This window comes from Pseudocercospora fijiensis, assembly GCF_000340215.1.
Source record: "Pseudocercospora fijiensis CIRAD86 unplaced genomic scaffold MYCFIscaffold_3, whole genome shotgun sequence".
In the NCBI taxonomy this organism is placed as follows: domain Eukaryota; kingdom Fungi; phylum Ascomycota; class Dothideomycetes; order Mycosphaerellales; family Mycosphaerellaceae; genus Pseudocercospora; species Pseudocercospora fijiensis.
The window spans coordinates 4787127-4808768 of record NW_006921534.1 but is presented as its reverse complement, the minus strand read 5'-3'; the positions used below and the strand labels follow the sequence as shown (position 1 = coordinate 4808768).

Here is a 21642-nt window from a genome sequence, read left to right as displayed (position 1 = left end):
TGTCCTCTTCTATAGTAGGCCTTCTAGAAAGGCTATCCGGTCTAGTATGCTTCTTGCTAGGAACACAGAAGACGTCGAAATTAAATAAATAGATCTAGGTAACCTACCGAGCTATCGTAGAGTTAGGTAGGTCGGAGGCTATACGGTTAAGTTAATAGACTAGCGTCTAAGCGTCGACTTCTAGGCGAAAGAACACTCTAAAAAGCTAAGAACGGAACTTCTTAAGAGCTTTGTAGACACTAAGGCACTCCCGCTTACTAGTATCGTATTAGGCCTCGATTAGTTTCTATAGACCGGACTCGTACCGGATAGGGTAACGTAAGGAGGGCTCCTCGCGATTATACTATATTAGTATCTCGCCGTAGCCTTCCCTACTCGAGTCGATAGCAACAATTAGTAGACCTACGCCTTCCGAGTAGTTAATAGAGGTAAGCGTAGGCGCGCTAATAAGTGCCTTAGTAACCTTATCCTTAGCGGCTTAGTAAACGGAGGTCTATTTAAACTCTATATCCTTCTTAAGCAAGGCGTATAGAGGCTTGTATACTAACGCAAAGTTTTCGACCTAGATACGGAAGTAGGAGACTACTCTAAGCTAGATCCGGACATCTTTCTAATAGGTAGGGTCGGGCTAGGATACAATCTTTAGGACCCGTGCATTATTAGGATAACGGCCGTTCTTATTAGTAACAAACCCGACAATGTTTATACGCTTATATAGGAGCTAAAGCTTCTCCCTATATACCGTTAGGTTAGCTCGCTCTAGGTCGCAGAGGATACTATCGAGGTTCTAAATATGTTCGAGAAAGAACCTACGGATACTAGGCTCTACTTCTTTATTATCGTACCTAGTTTTAGGGCCCTTAATGCCGATATCGTCGAGGAAAGGCATCGCTATATAGGAGATATAGGCCGCGAGGACTTAGTTTATAATGCGAACGAACTAGGCTACGGAGTTAGTTGCCCCTTAGGGAAGGGTAGTTTGTCTATATAGCCTAAGAGGTGTCTCGAAACTAGTTCGGTCTCTACTATTAGGGTAGAGAGGTATCTAGTCGTAGCCCGAGAACATATTAACTAGCGAGGCTACTATATAGTTAGCAAAGGCTTCTAAGAACCTATTAGTCTCCGGAGGAAGATTAGCATCCCTAATCGTAACTGCGTTAAACTTCTAGGTAGCGTTAATTAGCCGATACTTCTTTAGTTCCCTAGGAGCTGTCTTCTTCTAAACTAGGAAGTATAGATTGCGATACGAGGCATAGGAAGGCTCTAAGGTACTAGCCTTTATACGCTGCCGTATTATGTCCTTAACTACACCTCTTAGGCTTAGGTTTAGCTTAAATCCTAGGTAAGCCTAAGGCTTATACTCGATCGTTCGGATCCTCTATAGAGGGGCAACCTCCGGGTTAATCCTACCTAGATACGTAAAGTTATATACTAATACGGCTTCGCGGTTGTATAGAAGCTCGTATAGTAAATCTAGTTTAAGATCCGAAAGCTCGATGCTAGGTTTGATATTCGCTAGTCTCTCCGGCGTTAGCCTCGATCCCCTAGGAATAGCGGAGAACTTTTTAGTAATATACCTCTAGTCGTATAGACTATCCCTAGGTGTTAATATCGCTTCGCGGTTAAGGCACTTTTGTCGCTAGTTAGGATTTCCGCTAGGATTAGACCTATCGGTTATATATACGCTGCCTTTTACGGGCTTAATCTTGTTAGCTACCCTCTTATATAGGGTATATATACTAACCGCTCGTAATACCCGAGCCCTCTCTCTTTAACGTTAGGCCCGGAGATTAGTATAACAGAACAGCGCGTAAACTTTATCGAAAGTCTCCTTAAGTCGGTAGGTATATAGCTAGTAATCCTAATTTATAATTCCGGCGAAAACGTTAGATTCCTAATAATACCCCCGGGGTATTATTCGATCGGCGCTCTAATTAGTTAGTTCGGATTCGGGCTCGGGTAGATCCGCTTCCGGCGGCGATAATTGCGATAGCATTATTACCGAGATTCGTATACTAGGTTGTCGTTGCTGTATTGTTATACTCGCTATCGCTTCGAGTAGTCGCCTCCTTAGTATAGAGCCTAGAAACTAGCCTTGTCGTATAGAGCGACGTACCTCTAGATATAACCTATTTAAGCTACATTAACTTATAGCGTAGATTGCCGGTCTTACAACCGCGCTATAGCGTTTCCCGAAGAGCGTTTAGAAGCAGTAAGGATATCCTCGTAGGATTTATAGCTAGTATTTCCGATATAACTAGTAAATACGACTCGGTTGCCCTTCTAGTTAGCGATAGTTCCTTCCTAGGAGCTATCGTCGTAGTTACGCTAGATACCCTAGGTTATACGAGACTATAGACGACCTAGAATAATTAGCGTATTCGGGTTAGCGGCAATCTAGAAGGTAAAGGAAAAGCATATACCGAAAGCGTCTACTATAACATTATAGTAGGTACCTACTAGCGTAACCTCCCTATTTACTCCCTATATACTAAGGGAAATATCTCTATTTATTAGTAGTCGGAGCTGTTTAGCCTAGCGCTTACTTATAATAAGTAACTCTAAACTATTATTAAGCATTGCTAGCAACTGCTAACTATAGCTTCCGATAGTAACTTAAATATAGATAGCGGGAACGACGGTAAAGGAACGGGTAACTGCGGAAAGGTCTATATTATTAGGGATAGAGTAAAGTTCCTTAGGTCGAGGAGGTCCTACTCGACCGATTTATTAGCTAGTAAATCGGACAGCCTTAATAGAAACTAAAACCGAAGTAGGGTCGGCATTATTATTATCCCCTCGGCCTATCTCCTTAATCCCCTCTTCGTTAGTATTATCGATAGTCTCCTAGCTCTCGTAGGTTACTAATTCGCCTTCTACTAACTCCTAGGCCTCTAAAAATTTAGGAAGGAACTATAGGGAAGAGACGTCGATATAGTCCTCTCGCCCCTATTTACGTCGGAGGGCTATAAGGTCTTTTATTGCGAGCGAAGCTCGCCTTACAATAACAAGGGTACTATAGTAGCCGAATCCCCTAAGAAATCACTACGTAACTCCCCGGATTTCAGAAGCTAAAGCTCTAATTAGCTGTATTCTATACGAACTAGTAGGACGGAGGAACCTAGCTTCTAGGCATATTACGTGCCTTCCTTTTACGTCACTTCCTTTAAAGCGCGACAATAATAATGCGCTAACACTACCGTTAACACGCACCTAAGGCCAGCACTGCGCTACTAGCTAGCGACCTGCAACGACTACGACTAGCGACCTGTAACGACTAGCGACCTATAACGACTAGCGACCTGCAACGACTAGCGACCTACAACGACTAGCGACCTGCAACGACTAGCGACTAGCGACCTGTAACACGACTAGCGACCTACAACGACCACGACTAGCGACCTACAACGACTAGCGACCTGCAAGGGTATGTAAGGCGGAAGCTTCGCTCGCACTTTGTAGGCACGCGGAGCCGCCTACAAGCACATATTAAAGGTAGCATCGTTAGGAATCCGGCTCTAGAATAGGTTAGTAGGCAAACCGTATACTAGAAGCTCCCCTATAGACACGTTAGACTTAAGGTCTAGGAACTATAAAGCCTAGAAGAGAGTATTTGCCTTTATATCGTAGGAGTTAGTAGGCCCGGCACTATACTTCTTTATATACCTATTAAAGCGAAAGCTCTTTAGGTCGGCTAACTTTCGTTTATAGGCCGGCGGGTTAGCTAGGCCTAGGGTACTACTAAGGTCGGTAGTAGCATCCTCTATATCGATATCCGGAGTCTCTAGGACCTCTAGAGAGGCTATACTAGCTCGGGTTATACGGTCTTCGGCTGTCTAGAGTGTCTTAGTCTTAGTAACTAATTCTCGCTATTTCTTAGCCTTATTAGCTGCCTGCTTCTTAAGTATCCTAGTATAGACCCCGCAGTAGTTCGGTTTCCGAACTACTAAACGTATATAGTTTAGTTTCTTAGCGGTACCCCTCCGGTTTAGTTCCGGTTTAGTTTTTTGCCCCGCTAGTCTAAGCTAGTTTCCGAGCAAACTGCGACGAATCCGACGATATACGACGACCTCGGAACGAGTCCGGGACGCGACGGGGGCCCTATATTGTATACGCTATACGATTACATCTATGTTTCGGGCTGTTTAGACGTGTTTTAGGATAGGTTTTTGTCTGTAGCCGGCACGTAGCCGGCAAACCGGTCCGTATACCGGTTTCTTAGCAAACTAAACTAAACTAAACTAGAATTTCGGCTTAGCAAACTAAACCAAACCAACCTGGACTACTACGGGGTCTATCCTAGTAGGGGCTGCCGCACTAGGGCGGGTAGGGTTCTACGGGCTTTTACCCTTACCCTAGGACTAGGTTTAGGACGACTAAGTTTAGGACCTTATAGTAGCGTAGACATCTACGCTGTTCTTAGTAACCGCGTAAACATTAGTAACTACGTCCGGGTCCTAAGAAACAAAGTTGACTTTAATAGGCTTAGTAGTACCGTTACTGCTCCGCTCCTTAACCTATTTTGCTCTAACCTTCTAAGTTTCTCGTCTAGTAATAGCGGCGAGGGTACTATTCCTAGTATCCTTAAACTCGATCTTACTACTATACTTCTTCTCTAGAAGACTCCTAAGTTAAGGTAGCTTCGGGGCTCTACGATCCTACTCGAAGTTAATCTTGTCGCTAGTATCGGTATAGTAGAACCGACTATTTACCTATATAACGAGCTTCCTCTTAAGAAGCTCCTTCTAGATAGGGTAGTCTAATTGAATATATTTGAAACCGCCGTATATCTAGCACTTGCTATCTAAGTTAGAATAGATCTTCCGTATAGCGTAGACGTTAACTAAAAGGGCCTTAGGGTAGTTAGGATCGGAGACCTAGCAGACTAGTAGTACATCCTTTAGTATACTAGTATTAAGGACCTCCCTAACTCGCTATAGTGCTTTCGTATTAAGGTTGAGCTAGGCTAGGGATTTAGCCAAGTCCGCAATGTCCTAAGAATGCTTAGTAATAGTAGGAGTTACGGTACTAGGACTACTTTACGATTTAGAAAGAAACTTAGGCCCTCTAGTTCCCGAGGTATCGTTCCTTACCTAGGCTAGGTTATTCCGGTCCTCGCCGTAAATAAACTTCTTTATATCGACGGAGCTATTAATATCGTCCTTAATAGCCTCTAGGACCTCTTTATACTTCCTAAAGGTCTCGGGATTGGCTTCGCTAAGCTTATAGCGACGGAAGATACGCTTAGCTATAGACTACGGCAACCCTTTAAGGAGTAGCCTCGTTCTCTAAGAATTCTCGAGGTCCTACTAGTCGATGCCGTCCGCTAACTTAACAAACTCGCGGACGTACTCCTTTAGGTCGTTATCTTCGGTACGCCTCTCTATATAGAGGTTCTTAAGCTACGTACGACTGCCTTTAATGCGACGGCTATCGCGATCCCGATACTCCCTTATAAAGGCCTACTTAAAGACCTCCTAGTCGGTATTAGACTTGTCGTCCTTTTCTAGGTAGCTAACTAGGGTTCTAAGGGTTCGGTAAAGCTTAGTAATAGTAGTCCTCGTAAGGGACCGGACCTTATACTAGTCCGACTCCTTTTCGAGTCTATACTCGGCTAAGTTGTCCTTAAAGCGTTCTACGTGCGCCGTAGCGTTCTACCCTTCGAATAAAGGGTTCCTACTACTTCCTAGCTCTAGCGGGCGACGCCTATTCTAACGGAGAAGGTTAGTTTGCCCTTAAATTATCTTTATAACGATATTATAGAGAGCCTCGGGCGTAGAAGGCTCGATAGCCCCTAGGTCGACGGCGCTTATAACAACTAGTCGTCGCCTGATTTCTTCGTTAATAGGGTCCGGTAGGTTATTAGATTCCGAAGATTCCGCTAATTTGTAATGCTCGCTTTCGCTAGAGCTTATTCGATTGTTATAAAGTAGTTAAAATAAAGTACTATAGGAAAGTGTTTTTAGTGTATATTATAGGTTTGTTTCGATGTTGCTATGCGAGAAAATAGTATGCTAGGCTGTTTTCTTCTAATATTACCCTTAGGGTAGTATTAGAGTTTAGTCTCTTAGGGGTCGCCTAGACACCCCTAGGAGCTTTAATTTAGTAAATTTAGACAAAAGCCGCTCGGAGGAAGGAACTGCAATCTCTATTTACACCTAGATCCTAGAAACTAGCTACTTTACTAACTATCGTTATCTCCTTTAGCTAGGCGGGGGGGGCGGGGACCTTCTTTTTCTAGTAGAAGGCTAAGTACTATCCGAACGAGGTAGCGAATCCCGAAGCAATCTATCTAGTTAATAGGGGAACTGTCTAGGCATCCGACCTGTAATCTAGAAATTGCTATTGTATAAATAGTCTTAGTAAACTAAGCAAGGCCGATAGGTAATTAATCTATCTCCTTCTTAGGCGGGCGGTAGCTTATCTCGAGTAAGCGGTACTAAATAGGTCTTCGACCTAGAGCCGAGTCCTTAGAAGCTAGCTATAGTTATAGACTAGGCCCTAAGCTGTAACAGTCCTAAGGGTTTGCAGCTTTTCGGGGTTAAAGCGATGCCCTCGTTAAGAGGTTTCTCTACTTATCGTAACGACCCCTTAAGATACTTCGGTATCGTCCGTATCGTAGGCTCTTATTATGCCCTCGCTTCGGTTATAGCTATTCGTACCTAGAGACCACCTTTAATATACCCGAACCTGTTAGATATAAAGAGATAGCTCTACCTTCGGCTCTAATAAAGGACGGAAACTAATACTACTACCGCTACTTATAGTAATAGTATAGGCTACCGAGGGTAACACGACCTATAGCAATATAGGCAGCTATGTTTAGCAAGATAGGATAACGAGACTGTCGCTTAGGCTAATAACTAGAGCCCTACAATATAGGCATTATAGAAGTGTAATATAAACAATATACTATACGAGGTTAATAATCTGTCTACTCTACCGAAGGAGGCCTCTTATATAGGCTTAAAACTAGCCTATAGGTGTAGGGCCGGTTACTAGCTAATATTAGAAAGGAATTAGATAATAATTAAATAGAAAGCGGATAGGAATAAAATAGAAATCGGATAGGAATAAGATAGGGATTAGCTAGGAATCGGATAGGAATCGGATAGGAATCGGATAGGAATCGGATAGGAATCGGATATTACGGTTACTCGCGACAGATCGTTAGGTAACTTCTTATTACGTGCAAGCCGAGGCTTCTTTAGAGAGGCTAATATAAGCGGGAGGTAGAGACAGAATAATTAGTATAAAGGTAATTCTAATTAGTAAGTAGGTAATATAAGTTAAACGCCTCGAGCTATAAGGGCATTCCGGCGTTCCTAAATACAAAGGAGATATCTTATCTATAGTCGTAAGCGACGTAAGCGACGCTATCGCTCTCGACCGCTCTTATCGCTCCTAGTAAGATAGAGCGATAGCTTAGCCTACTAGTCTTAGCGTCGCTCTAAGATTATATAAGGACTCTAACTAATTAGATCCGTAACACTATCCCCTTCCTTAAGCGGAATAGTCCCTTATTCCGGAACTTTCTAATTCTAACTTCTTTGTTATACTAAAGTTATCGAAGGACTTGTCTTCTCGCTAGCGTAAGGAAAATATCGCAAATAATATTCTCGCCGACTGCCTCGAAATACCGATCCGCTACTTTTATTACGAATAGGCCGGTAAATCCTATAAAGTCGATCTTCGTTCCGGTCGCTACTCCGAGTACGCCCTATACGGCTAGTCCTATAATATATAAGTTACTCGTATAGAGTATAAAAAAATCTAGAAGGCGCGCCTAAAGATAGCTAAAGATCTCGAAGCGGCCGAAGAGGAGGAGGACCTTCTTACGCGGAAGCTTTTCGAGCATCGCGTAAAGCCTAAAGGTCCGTCGCTTACGTAAGTCGCTATATATAAAGGAAGATCGGGAGGTATAAGCTTTTAAGGTAGAGGAAGCCTCTATTTAATAGGCGGAAGAGCTCGAAAGAGAGCTAGGCTCTTCGCTTATAGAGCCAATATTATTCTCGTTGCCTACTAACGAGCCATTTCCCCTAGATAGCCGATTATAGATATCGCCTTATAACTAGAGTCGTCTAGATAGGACATCCTAGCCTGTCTCTAAAATCCCTAGTAGGAGTGCCGAGAGTCTAGTATCCTAAAGGTATATATTTTTAATATTTCCTATCTATTTTATCTTCTAGCTAGTTAGTCTAGTAGTATAATTCTTAGCTGCAAAAGACATAGTTGCTAGGTACGCTATTAGAGTCCCCGCTCCTCGAGCTATACTACCCTAGGTCGTTAAGAACTCTAAGGCGCTATAATCGATAGGGTCTAAGAGATTGTAGGTTTAATTCCTATGCTAGTTATTTCTTTTTTGTCTAGTTTTGATATTTTCTAATTATCTACTAACAGTTCTATAGGTTTTCTTTTAGTTCCTAAGTGTTTTCTAAATGTAGGTATCCTTTCTATTTAATAAGGTATTTCTAACCTTGCTAATCTAGGATTTTCTCGACTTTAAACTTATTTTCTTCCTTAGGTTAGAAGTGAAGTGTTTCTTAATACAGTGTTTCGGCGTCTATAGGTTCTAGTATAGAGATATAGAATACTAGGTGGATTTTCGCGTCGTCCGGTAGTTTAAGTCGGTAATTAACTAGTCCTTTAGGCTTATTAATCAAAAATGGCCCGACTTTAACGTAGTCTAGTTTCTTAGTCGATCTCCGGGTTTTTAGATTCTTTATTAGGAGGTAGACCTTATCCCCCTTTTTTAGCTAAGGTGCTATTTTTCGTTTAGTATTATATAGTCCCGTAATCTTTTCTTAAGACTCGGCAATTGCCCTTTATAATTGTTTATATACCTGCTTTAAGTCTTCTAAAGCGACTATCGCTTTATCCGCGTATAAATGCTATAAATACTGTTCCCCGAACAGCTACGGATGTTTCCTAAAATTAGCGAAGAATAGTATCTCTTTCGTAGTCTTAGATTGTTAGTTGTTTAGTGTAAGTTATGCTATAGGCAATAGCGATGCCTAATTGTTTTGTGCGTAATTAATATAGTGCCGTAAGTATACCTCTAAGGCCTGATTCTTAACTTCCGTTTAGCCGTCTATCTATAGATAGTATACCGTTAATAGCTTATGCTTAATTCTAAGTATCGCTGTAAGCGTCTTCTAGTAGTTTAACGTAAAGAGCTTGTCTCTATCCGTAATATAGGTCTTTAGAAATCCGTAGTATCGTATAAGTCTATCTAGTACGAGGTATCCGAGTTGCTCTACTGTACTTGCTTCGTTAGTAGGAATGAAGTATATATATTTCGTAAGCCTATCGACTATAACAAGTATTATATCGTAGCTATATCCTATAACCGGATCCTTAGACTTCGGTAGTTTCGTAATAAAGTCTATTATAACTTCGTCCTATAGTTTATCTAGTAGCGTTCTAAATTGGATATGTCTATATCTAGCGTATCTATTAGCCTTATTACGCTAATATTATAGACATTTCTTAATATATTCTAGAACTCGTTGTCGCATATATAGGAATCCGAAGCTTCGCTTAACTAGTTCTATTGTTTTTGAAACTCTAGGGTATCTAATTTCTAGTCCGTCGCAGTATTGTCGTATACACTCCGTAACTCGTTCCTTAGGTACTTAGTATTTCCTATATTCGATTAGGAACTGTTCTTCTATATCCTAAAGAACTCGTATAATATAGTTAAGTTCTTTTGTATTAGCACTAAGGCTTCCGTCTTAGTTTGCTTCTAATATCTACTACTGTACTAGTTCGTAACCCTCTATATAGTCGCTACGGCGGCTTAGTACGTCGGCTCGTCCGTTCTCGCGTCCTAGGGTATAGCGGATTTCGAACTTATACTATCCTAGTAGCTCCGACTAGCGGGCCTATCTTCGGGTTAGTACTTTAGTCGTAGTAAAGCAAGTTAGATTCCTATAACTAGAAAGAATCGTAAGACTTAGTACTCCTTCCGCGTATACTCGCTAGTGTTATAGTAATACAACTATTGCAAGTAGCTCCTTATTATAGATATCGTAGTTCTGTTCCGCGGGTAATATCTTTCTCGAGTAATAGGCTACCGGGTGTCGTTTCCCGTTATGCTCCTATATAAGGCATACTCCTATAGCCCTATCCGACGCGTCCGTTTCTATCTAGACTGCCTTATTCCTATCGAATAATCGTAGCGTTAGCGTAGAAACGCATTGCTTCTTTAGCTACCTAAACGCTTCGTCTTCCTTCGTACTCTAGTTCTATTTCTTGTTTTTCTTTATAAGCTCTATAAGGGGTGCCGCTATCTTAGAGTAGCCCTCGATAAATTTCCTATTATAGTTAGCTAATCCTAGGAATGATTGTACGTCTTTAATATATATAGGCGTTGGTTATTCCTATATTAACTTGGTTTTTTCTAGATTAATCCTAATTCCTATAGTACTAATAATAAATCCTAGGAACTTAACTTCCTTCTTATAGAATTCGCATTTCTTAGATATAGTCTTAAATCCTACTTAAGTAAATCGTTTAAAGACATCCTGCACTATTCGTATATAGTCCGCGAGAGCTCCCTTAGTATAGACTAAGATATCGTCTATATATGCGATAACGTATATATCTAGAAGGTCTCGGAGGACTTCGTTTATAAGGTCTTAATATAACGCTAGGGCATTTGTAAGTCCTATAGGCATAACTAAGAATTCGTAAAGCCTATATCTTGTTCGGAATGCTGTTATCTTAGATCTATTCGTATCTAGCTGCTATACGTATTGCGTAAAACGCATCGCGTAGGTTAATCTTCGTATACTAGTCTAATCTAGTTAATCGGTCTTATATTTCTTCGATATTCGGTAGTAGGTACCGGTTCTTAATTGTAATGTCGTTAAGTCGTCTAAAATCGACTACTAGCCGTCCTTCGTCTAATCCGGCTTTCGGAACGAACATTACTAGTAAGGCTACCGAGGATGTCGACTTCCGTATCTAGCCTTTTTCTAATTTCTCTTTTAGCTACTTGTCTAGGGTTTTAAGCTCTTTCTTAGACATTGCGTATAAAGGTCCCTATAGAGGCTCTTTCCTAGGCTATAAGTGTATCTTATAATCCTATAGTTAGTGTTTAGGTAAGGCTGCCTTGCCTCTCTCCTCTTTAAAGAGTCGCTTCTACTTACTATACTCTTTAGGAATATCTAGGTCCGAGATTCTAGTTTTATTCTTCGATAGCGTATAACTTCTATCCTTCCCGTAATTATTATTATAACCCTCCTAACCTAACGGTAGTGTCGATCCGGGTTGAATACGGTTCTCCGTAATTCCTATCGACGTAAACGTCTTACGAGTCGCTCTGCGTTTGTTAATCTTATCTGCCTGCGAACGCTGCCGCTATATAGGTTGAATGCCGATTATATAGTCGCATTCCTTAAATATAAGTACTCCTCTTCTCTAGTCTACGACTAGGTTATACTTTCTTAACTAAGGTATACCTAATATAATGTTATAACTAGCTATATTAGTAATATCTAAGACAATCTCCTCGTAGTGCTATTAGATAGCTAGTAGTAACGGTATCGTTTCTCGTTCTATGCTAGGTAGCGGTGACCTATCTGCTGCTGTAAGTTTATACGCTCCTTCTCTTCTGCTTCGGGTTACGATCCCTCGGCTTTTAACGAATAATTCGGAGGCAAAGTTCCCGCTCGCTCCGGAATCTATTAATATACTCGTCGGGTGCCCGTTAACGATAACTTTTATACGGAAGACTACTATTAATGCTTAAGCGCTTTCGGTATTAAGGAACTCTCTTAGAACGCTCTAATCTAGAGAGTTAGTCCGTTTCCCGACTAATTAGTAGCTTAACGTTGTTCTAACTAGCTACGGATCCGTAGTCCTACCGTTCGTGCTTCTTCGGTATATAATTTTTCCTCGAGGGTATCGTTATATATATCCCGTCCCTACGCTACTATAGCCTTTCGGTATTGCTAATTTAATCGCTAGACCGTCTAACGTATATCTTAAGTAATAATCGTCCTTTCGTCGGGTAGGACGTATCCGTAGGGCGTAATTATACTTCCTATCGGTACTCGCTCCGTAATAAAGTTATAGTACGTATAGTTTGTAGGTATCCGGGGGTAATTCTAGAATTTTGCCCGTAAGCTTATCTAGAAATAATTAAATTAGATAGGATCGACCTTCCGTTATCCGTTAACCTTTAGAAACATTTCCTCGTATTTGCGTACTAGATATAAGGCGATTGTTCGCGCTGCTATAGGTATGTCTATTATAAACGTAAGGATCGTATCGTCGTTAATCCCGAATTCGTCTTTACTTTCCCTACCCGTAGTTTCTTCCTCGGTATCTAGACTTCCTTCTAAATCTTCTTACTATTCCTCCTCTTACTAAGGGGACTCCGGTACTTCTAGGATAGCTCCTAACTCCTCCCCGAGAGGGAATAAAGCTTCTAGATCTCGGTTTTCTTTATCGTCGGCATCTAAGCAAGATTTATTAATCGTTTCTTCTTCTAACTAGGATTTCGTATCTTCTCGTACGAGTCGCCTAATCTAAGGGAAGAATCCTGCTTCTATTTTAGTAGAATAATAAATTCGGTACTAGTCGTCGTAGTAGAATCTCTAGCAAAGGGTTCTATATACAGGTTCTTATCGTCGTACTATTATATAGATTTGTCGTAGCTCTTTCTTTACGACCTCTTCGTAGGTCCTCGGCGCGTTATTAATAGAGTATAGCTCTACTATTATTCGGTAGCCTTCTCTAGCCGAGTCCTTTCGTTGCATTATATTAAACTATTCGCGTCGCACTATATTCTTACCGCGGCAGTTCCGTACTATATAGCCTTCCTTGCTATACGTATAGTAAGTCAATCTTCCTACTTTCTTAGGCGAACTCTTACCTTTTCTTCCTTTAAATACTCGACCCTTCTAGATAGCGTCTAGCTCTATTAATTGCGTACTATAGTAGTTGTTCCTCTTTAGTTTATCGCAGGTACTATAGTTTCGTCTATTATCGTATCTAGGAGTATAGCTAGCTTTTCTAGAAGTCTTGGAATCGTAGCGTCGTTCTAAAGCTCGTTCGTAGAGCCTATCGTCGAGATCGATCGTAACCTTAACTAATATTCCTATATTATCTATTTTTCTACCGTCGCGTATAAGCTCGTCTTTAACATTATCCTTAAGACCTCGCCGATATATTGTTATAAGAGCTTCGTCGTCCTAATCCGTAAGTTAGGCGTATTCCTAAAATTTAGCGGCGTAATCGGTATATAACCCCTTCTAAGTTAAGTGTTAGATAACCCTAACTGCGGTAGTAACCTCGTTAGAAGATCTAAAGACCTTCTTTATCGTACGCTTGAGATTTTCGTAGCTTGCGAAGATTCTATCCGAATTGTCGGTCCCGTTGCTATCTAGATAGGTCCTAAGAAATAGTTTAACCTAATACTAAGCCCTGCTTCGTATAAACGTCGTTGCGAAGACTAGCTTTAAGTTGTCTTAAACCTAGTTAAATATAAAATACATATCTATCTAGCTAACCTAGGTATCGAACTTATCTCGGTCGCCGTAATAAAAGTCTAGCTTTCCGATCTTAAGGGAATCGTTTCCGGTATAGGTTCCTAGTATACTGCTGATACTAGAGGTAGTACGTCGAGTACTGCCTATCTCGCTAGGGGCGGGAGTTCCCCTTTCGACTTGTAATAAGGCACTTATCCTAAAGGCGTTTAAAGTGTTATAGTTACTCGCGATAGATCGTTAGGTAACTTCTTATTACGTACAAGCCGAGGCTTCTTTAGAGAGGCTAATATAAGCGGGAGGTAGAGACAGAATAATTAGTATAAAGGTAATTCTAATTAGTAAGTAGGTAATATAAGTTAAACGCCTCGAGCTATAAGGGCATTCCGGCGTTCCTAAATACAAAGGAGATATCTTGTCTATAGTCGTAAGCGACGTAAGCGACGCTATCGCTCTCGACCGCTCTTATCGCTCCTAGTAAGATAGAGCGATAGCTTAGCCTACTAGTCTTAGCGTCGCTCTAAGATTATATAAGGACTCTAACTAATCAGATCCGTAACATCGGATAGGAATCGGATAGGATTTAGATAGGATTCGGATAGAATTTTAGAAATAGTTTAGCTAAATACTAAAATAACTAATTAGCTAGTAGATTAGCTATGTTTAAAAATTATATTAGTTAATTACTAAGACTTTCTCTAACTAGACTTAGAGACTATTAACTATTTAGATAATAAAAAATAATTATAGTAGCTAATACGAATAGAATATAAAGAAAACAGAATAGAAAGAATTTAGAAAGGATTTATATAGAATTTTAGAAAAACTTAGCTAAGTACTAAATGAAATAACTAAATAGCTTACCTATATAGAAAATATTATTATATTAAAATAATAAGACTTAGTTTAATTAGAAGAAAAATCTACTTTAATAATAGCACTAATTCTAGTAGCGAGTTTAATTAGAATATAAGTAGGATATAGATAGTACTAAAATTATAAATATACTCCTATAATAAACGAATATAGATTACTAATAATATAGCCCTATATACTAGATATATACCTATATAAAAACACTACTAGATATTATTATACCTAGAATTAGATCTACTACTTAGTTCTACCTAGAACTACTCTAGTAGTATCTAGTTAGAAGTAAAGCTAGGACTATATTTGCCTTCTAGACCTATTTAGTTTCTATATAATTTCTAATTAAATTGTACTAGAATTCTTTAAGAGTCTTATTAAAGTAATTTATTTACTTAGTTATAGCTTATAAAATTATAGCGCTAGGCCTTAACTTATATATACTTCTACTTTTATACTTACTAGGCGTATCTAGTTTTAGATTTATAAGTTTTTTAGTTATTAAAGTTATCTAAAGCTATAGAAATCTACTTTATCTTTTATTCCTTTTCTATTCCTTTCCTATTCCTTTCTTATTTCTTTCCTATTCCTTTCCTATTTCTTTTCGATTCCTTTTCGATTCCTATTCGATTCCTATTCGATTCCTATTCGATTCCTATTCGATTCCTATTCGATTCCTAGTCGATTCCTAGTCGATTCCTAGTCGATTCCTAGTCGATTCCGATTAACTTTCGGCAAGTAGGGCTAACTTAAGCCGAGGCTACGCACGGTCCACCGTACGGACTACTACGGCTCTATCCGATTGGTCAATTCGGTGGTCAGGTCGGTGATTTCGGTGGTCAGGATTTCTGAGTGCCCGCAGCCCAGGATATGAGGTGGTGACAAGGATTAATGAGAATATCAATCAAGGTAAAGGGATATCGAGATAGGGAAATAAGAGAACTCAAAGTGTATCGAGACCGCGCAAAACATCATATTTCATTCACTGCAATTCATCATGCAGCCTCGTCATGCATCAGACACAAAGCCGCGTGCTTCCCATGCTTCCCTTGTTGATGCAAAACGCCGATGTATGCAACTATGCTTCTTCCTATGCATGTGCCTCTGCCCAATGGGAGACTTTCCACTTGCGAACGACACATGACCTCCACTAAGCATATTCTCCACCCAGCGCGAGAACACGTTCGCTGCCGTCACCGCTGAGCTCGCTCGTCTTCCTATCTCCAAAGGCAACCTCGGAAGCTTCTTTCACGCGGAGACGGAATGTCGTTCGGGTGAAGTCCACGAAGCTTCCAAGACGCACGATCACGAGTGGAAGTTTCTGTGACTTGTTCACGGACCCGATTCGTAGACTAATCGTCGTCACTGTCCTCGTCATCTTCGTCCAGTGCTTCCATGGCTTCCTTGATGAAAGGTGCTGCCTATACGAATGCGTCAGCAATGTGTTCTATGCGGAGCATTTCTCCAAACTTACCTTGGCGTCTAGATTGAGGGCAGTTGTGAATGCCCTCAGTGCCGCAGCACGATCCTGGAGGCCCTTGTGGCACTTGCCAAGTAAGAACCACACATTTGCCTCATCTGGTGCCTGATCTCGGAGAGTCTGTAACTCGTCCAACGCCTCGTCATAGTACTTCATATGCATCAACACACGCGCCTTCTTGAATCGCGCCAATGCCTGGCCGGGTGCAAGCTCCAATGCCTTGGTGTAATTGGCGAGTGCACCCTTCTTATTCCGCAACCGCTCCAGAACGACTCCAATGCACACGAGCAGTGTCGGATTCGAAGGGTTGATGGACGCCGCGATGCGATAGTGCCGCTCAGCCTCTTCCAACTTGCCCATCTGCTGAAAGCATTTGCCAAGCCCGAACCAGCCGTTGTACAACCTGCGATCGGCTGCCACGGCTTGTCTAAAGCAGGAAAGCGCGGCGTCGAAGGCTTCGTTTGCAATATATTCATGGCCCATCAGGGTCCAGGCGTATGCAAACTTGTCGTCCAGCTGAGTTGCACGTTTGAAAGCAGAAATAGCTTGATCGTGTTCGCGCGACAGAGAGAATGCATTTCCTACCGCCACCCATGTTTGCGGTGCGTCGAAATGGTTGTCGCGGAGAATGCGACACAAGAAAGCCAGAGTAGACTCCTTCTTCAGATGCCACAGCACCGTCGAGTAGATCTCCATGTCCTCAATTCGCGAAGGCTGCATCTTGATCAGGCGGTCAAAGCAATCTTCGGCTTGCCGATACTCAGCCTGCTCATAGTACACCTTGCCTAATTGAGCAAGAACCCATGGCGTCTCGCGCTGTGCTGTTGGCAATGTTCTGAAATGCGTAATGGCATCCTGCAAATCAAATCTGGATGCCGCATTTGCTCCTAGCGCCAGCTGTCGGAAATTGTCGAGAAGCGAGGACATGGCTTGCTTCTCGGCTAGAAGTTCAGCTTCTGATGGTCCAGTCGGTGGTGGCAGCTGCACGGCGGCGGCAGTGACCCCGGGTACGGTAGGAGCGACAGTACTTCGATCAGTGTTGCGACTAGCCGCGCGCCGCTCCTTTTCCTTTTCCTTTTCCTTTTCCTTCTCGTCAGGAGGCATCATCTTGCGGTTACCACTGACCACGCGTCCGACGATTCCAGTCCGACCTTTGGTGCCTGTCGCCGGTTTTGCCGTACGTGCCGTCCTATCAGCACGGGCAGCGGCTGAGGCAGCTGTCGAACTCACGGCTGAGCGAGTCGTCCGTGAGGAGGTCTCTTGCGTGAAAAGGCGATTACTTCTGCGAGGCTGTGACAGCGAATCGGCGGCGGTCTGAGGAGCTGCCCCTGAAATCGTACGCTTCTGCCCACCGACGCTTGGCTTTCGAGGAGGTGCTTGCGATAGATCTTCTGCTGGCTCGACAGAACCTGTCTGGCCTCTCAAAGGCGGGAACCGCGAACGGTCCGACGTCTCGAACTGCTGTCCTGCCCGCGGTCTTCGCGAGGGTGCCGCTGGTGGATCCATGAAAACATCGCTCTCGTCCATATTGACATCATCAGCCATGACGACATTATCGTTGATGGGTGTATCATTCCAATCGGAGATTGATTTCGAAGTCGACTTTCCCTTGACCCGATTCTGCCACTCTTCAGAGTCTCCTCGTGAGGAAGTGAAGGGGTCGTCCATGGCAGACAAATTATCTCTCGCAAGAGATGAATGTGCCACTGGTGGGTGTCTCGAATCTTCATCCACGTAGACGTCGCTCGCGCTCGAGCTCTCGACAGTACCTGGCATGCCATGTGTGGGTTTGAACATATTCTCAAGCTTCAGATCTGCGCCGATTTTGCAGAGCCCCTCAAAAGAATCCCAGATGAAAGGATTGCACTTGTGCGACTCAATATAGCAATCCCCTGCTTTTCGCAAATCTCCATGCGCGCGAAATAATCTCGCCAATAGCGCCAGAACAGCGGAAGCATCTGGAAGATGCCGACGAGATGTCTCCGAGTGCTTGTTCCAGTCGTTCTTGTTCAGCCAAGCATGCTTGGCCTTCTCCAAAGCAGTCACGCCCTCCATGTGCCGGCCTAGTTGAAGACAGGACTGCGCAAAAATATATGCGCATCCCAGATGTCGACCATTTGCGCCATACTTCAGACTGAAGTCGTAGGCAGCCTTGAAGCGCTGGGAGCGGAAGTATGTAAGGGCGAGCAAGTGTGAAGTGTCGGGGTTTCTGGGCTCGAGAGCATGCAGTCGTCCGGCAAGAAAGTTCGCATTGTCGAGCATCTCATTGTCCAAGTGGTAGTATATCAGCTGCTTCAGCTGTGAAGCGGCAATGCCGGTGGTGGGAGACATGGTGGAAATGGTGGTTCATGGATCGCCGCGCGGTTATTACTATTACTCGTGGGGCTTCGGCGGTAAGATGTGGCAAAAGGCAGTCGAAGGAAAGACGTGATGCACGGCTGGGCGCATTTGCGTGAAGTGGTACGCGCGCTGGAGGGAGTGCTGAATGCTGTGCTGTGCTGTGCTGTAGGTGCAGATGCAGCTCGTCACTCGCGGTATGAATGCCCGTCGCGGTGGCTGGACTCGATTATTCGCTATTCTCGCATCGCACTGCTGGGTGGGAGTTGTTAGCAGCCAAATTCCTGATCATGCGCGACTCTCATGGCAGTGCGCGTTGTCGGGCGAGGCGAGGCGAGGCGAGGCGAGGCGTGGCGAGGCGTGGCAGATGGCAGTGAGTGGCAGATTGGCGTGTAGTTGCCGGAGTACATATAAACACACACTTTCCGCCAGCCACGTTTTTTACCGAAGCTACGCACGCCAAGAACAGCGCATGTCCGAATGCTCTCCGTACACATCGCGTGCTTCAATAATGATTGTTTGACTCGGCGCACAAGTGACACCCAAAATGGCGCAAGTATGTTCGGCAGCAACAATCCCATGGCAGAATCGAAGGCTGACACAGAATGATAGAAAGCCGCCAAAACGCAGGCCGCTCGCAACACTCAGACCCTCAATCGCACCCACTCTATCGCATTGGGAGTCAACGTCCTCTTCCTACTGTTGAAGTACATCCTCCGCCGGCAACGATCGCTCACCCTGTATCTCATTCTCAATGCTCCCGCGCTCCTGATTGAGTTCTGGTTTGAACGCATCGGCCGACCCACCTTCGTCGATGGCGAGCTCAAGCGCGCTGGAGAGGATCTGGAGTCCAAGGGTCTCACAGAGTGGATGTGGGATGTCACATACTGGACCTGGATCTGCGTCGGCGCAGTGAGTCTCTTTGGCGATTGGGCTTGGTGGCTGTGGGCCATCGTGCCGCTGTACTCCGTCTACCTTGCCTGGACCACCTACACAGGCGTCAGAGGAGGCATGGGCGGACTTATGGGAGCCGACAACCAGCAAGCTGCAGGTGGTGCGGCTGGCCAGAGTAAGAGACAGGCGAAGTTGGAAAAGAGAGGTGGGCAGAAGGTGCAGTACCGATGATATACAAGCGCCATGCAAGCTACCCACATCTCGTCTCTCCATTACTGCTCTCCGAGAACACCCTCCTCTATTCCTTTTGTTCATTTCTTTGACAACATGCTGACCATCCCCAAAATCCCGTTCTGCTGGTGCTCGTCCAGCCTGATCCCCAACTTCTCCCCTAACACTCTTATCCTCTCCTGCTCACTCTTCAGCTCTTTCACCTCCACCTTGACTCCATCAATCCTCCTCTGATACCTTCCTCCAATGATCAGATCCTCACCGACAACCTCCTCTCCATCCTCACTCAAGATAAACTTCACAGCCAACACAATGTGCGTAAAGAAAGTCATCGGACTAGTACTACAAAACAAATTCATCATCTCAAAATCCTGCGGCAAAAACTCCACATTCTCCGGGAAACAAGTCATGGCAACCCAAGAATCTTCTTCGCTAATCCTCTTCTCCCAGATCCAAAACTTGGACTCCAAATTCTCGCTTGCCTCGAGAATATCGTACCTCAATCGAATCTGCTGACTACGTCTCATATTCAGATGCACAGTCCCCTCCTCCAGCGGCAAAGGTCTCGTACAAGACCCAGCCCCAAACCCAACGTCAACCATATACCTCCTCCCATCACTCAACGTCACAATATTCAACAAATGCGCAAACCCATAGAAGAATCCTCTTCCCCCAACAACATCACCATTCGGCCCCGCTGCCGAACTCACTCGCGCACAGGTCGTGTAAAACTTAAACCCCAAACTTCTCAAAACCGTCGCGAAAAGATTGTTGTTCTCCATACAATACCCTCCTCTCCCATTTCCAGAGATGACAATCTTCTCGAACAGAATCTCAGGATGAATATCGATATGTTTGGTTCGGGAGTAATGTAATTCAAGGTTCTCGAACGGGATGTGAGATAGGGTATATCTTTGCAACGCGTATAGATATTCGTAGCCTTCTGGACCGGTGGCGACGGCTTGCGAGTCGGGGCCTGCAGGGAGGCGCCATTTTGGAGGGAGCTTGATTCGTGTGTAGAATTGGAAGATTTGGTCTGGAGTATAGGTTGGGCGGGAGGAGGACATTTTTCAACTGATTGAACGCAGACACGACGACGACCCCAGAAAGTCTCTGCCTTGTTCAATTATTTACACTTTTTTTTTGGCCTTCAGGATCTGGATCAGGTACAGCCGCAATTTAACCTTTCCTGTAGGACAGCGGTGAACGACGAGTCGTGCGAATCCTTGGACCGACCTGGTTGGCTATCACGCGGCGGTGTGAAGAAAGTAAAAGAGAGAAAAAAATTCTTGTTGCTACTACGCTCAACGCCATTTTGACTGGTTTGAAGTCCCTTATGCGAACTACCGTGTCGTCAGCCCTGCGGTTCGGACGATGGTATCACAAGTATACATCGATTCGGTACTTTCCTAATTCGGCATGCCAAGATGGGATCGATGGGGGATGGATGGCGCGAGCTACAGTCTTCTACTACGCTATGTCGTTCTCTCGCAATCATATTTTACGTCCATGAGCATAGATTTGAGGCGTTGCAAAAGCAAAATGTCGGACCAACCCGATCAGTAACTCACTATTATCACTAGGTGATAACATTCTTGTCTACCTCTCTCTAATGCCGACCGCGGCGTAAAATTGATTTTCGTGTAGTTATGCTCAAACCACATTGCAGTATTCGCCTCCAGTGCGATATTGCTGAGACAGCAACAGGTCCACCATTCTGCAACGCACCATTCTCGACTTTGCGAGCACTATTTCCGTATGCATGGAAGAAGCCAGCGGGAAAGTTTGAGCACGAGAAGACTGCTACTCCAACATTTGTAACTTCTTGACCTGGTGCTGGTGTGGTCTTGGTGAGGCCAAAGGGGCTTTTATTCTGGCTGTCGCAAACACCGAATTGGTAGTAATACCACGTAAATGGCTCCAGTCCCTTAGCTTCGACATTCACGGTCTAATCGATGTCTGAGGAAGTGATGCTTTGCCTTGGGCTGATGTGGCACTGAGAGCTTTGTTTGCAGATATGTCCCATTGTATGTAGATGGGTTGCTGCTGGATTTGACGTATTGCTGCGTGTCATGGTAATAGAGCGCAGCAGTGCCAGAAACAGTGACGTTGCTCTCGTCATTTTCTACGACAGGATTTGCACGCGTCTAGCCAGCATTAGGTGTGCTGCTGCTTTCCCGAGAGGATGCTCATCCATAGAATGACGCTGTTCGCGTAAGGGTACCCGGACGCCACGCCGTGAGTGAAGGTGATGTCGCTCGCTTTGATGTAGGACGCACTAACTCTCCTGTCGCTTTCGTACTTTGGGCAGGGACATTCCCAGACTATGGCTGT

General features: G+C 43.8%; 3 protein-coding genes across 3 annotated transcripts; 1 reads left to right on the top strand and 2 right to left on the bottom strand.

Annotated features, from left to right (window-relative positions):
• Positions 1 to 15718: 15718 nt before the first annotated feature.
• Positions 15719 to 18177, bottom strand: MYCFIDRAFT_65039 (uncharacterized protein; the record flags this gene model as incomplete). The annotated part of the gene is made up of 4 exons (XM_007926134.1): positions 15719 to 15787; positions 15841 to 16827; positions 16972 to 17364; positions 17461 to 18177. The coding sequence occupies 4 exons, from the start codon at positions 18175 to 18177 to the stop codon at positions 15719 to 15721; spliced, it is 2166 nt and encodes a 721-aa protein (XP_007924325.1).
• A 553-nt stretch (positions 18178 to 18730) lies between these two features.
• Positions 18731 to 19308, top strand: MYCFIDRAFT_195743 (uncharacterized protein; the record flags this gene model as incomplete). The annotated part of the gene is made up of 2 exons (XM_007927181.1): positions 18731 to 18739; positions 18796 to 19308. 2 exons carry the CDS (start codon positions 18731 to 18733, stop codon positions 19306 to 19308), a joined length of 522 nt encoding a protein of 173 aa, XP_007925372.1.
• Positions 19309 to 19388: 80 nt separating this feature from the next.
• Positions 19389 to 20375, bottom strand: MYCFIDRAFT_41649 (uncharacterized protein; the record flags this gene model as incomplete). The annotated part of the gene is made up of 1 exon (XM_007926021.1): positions 19389 to 20375. One exon carries the CDS (start codon positions 20373 to 20375, stop codon positions 19389 to 19391), a length of 987 nt encoding a protein of 328 aa, XP_007924212.1.
• Positions 20376 to 21642: the final 1267 nt, after the last annotated feature.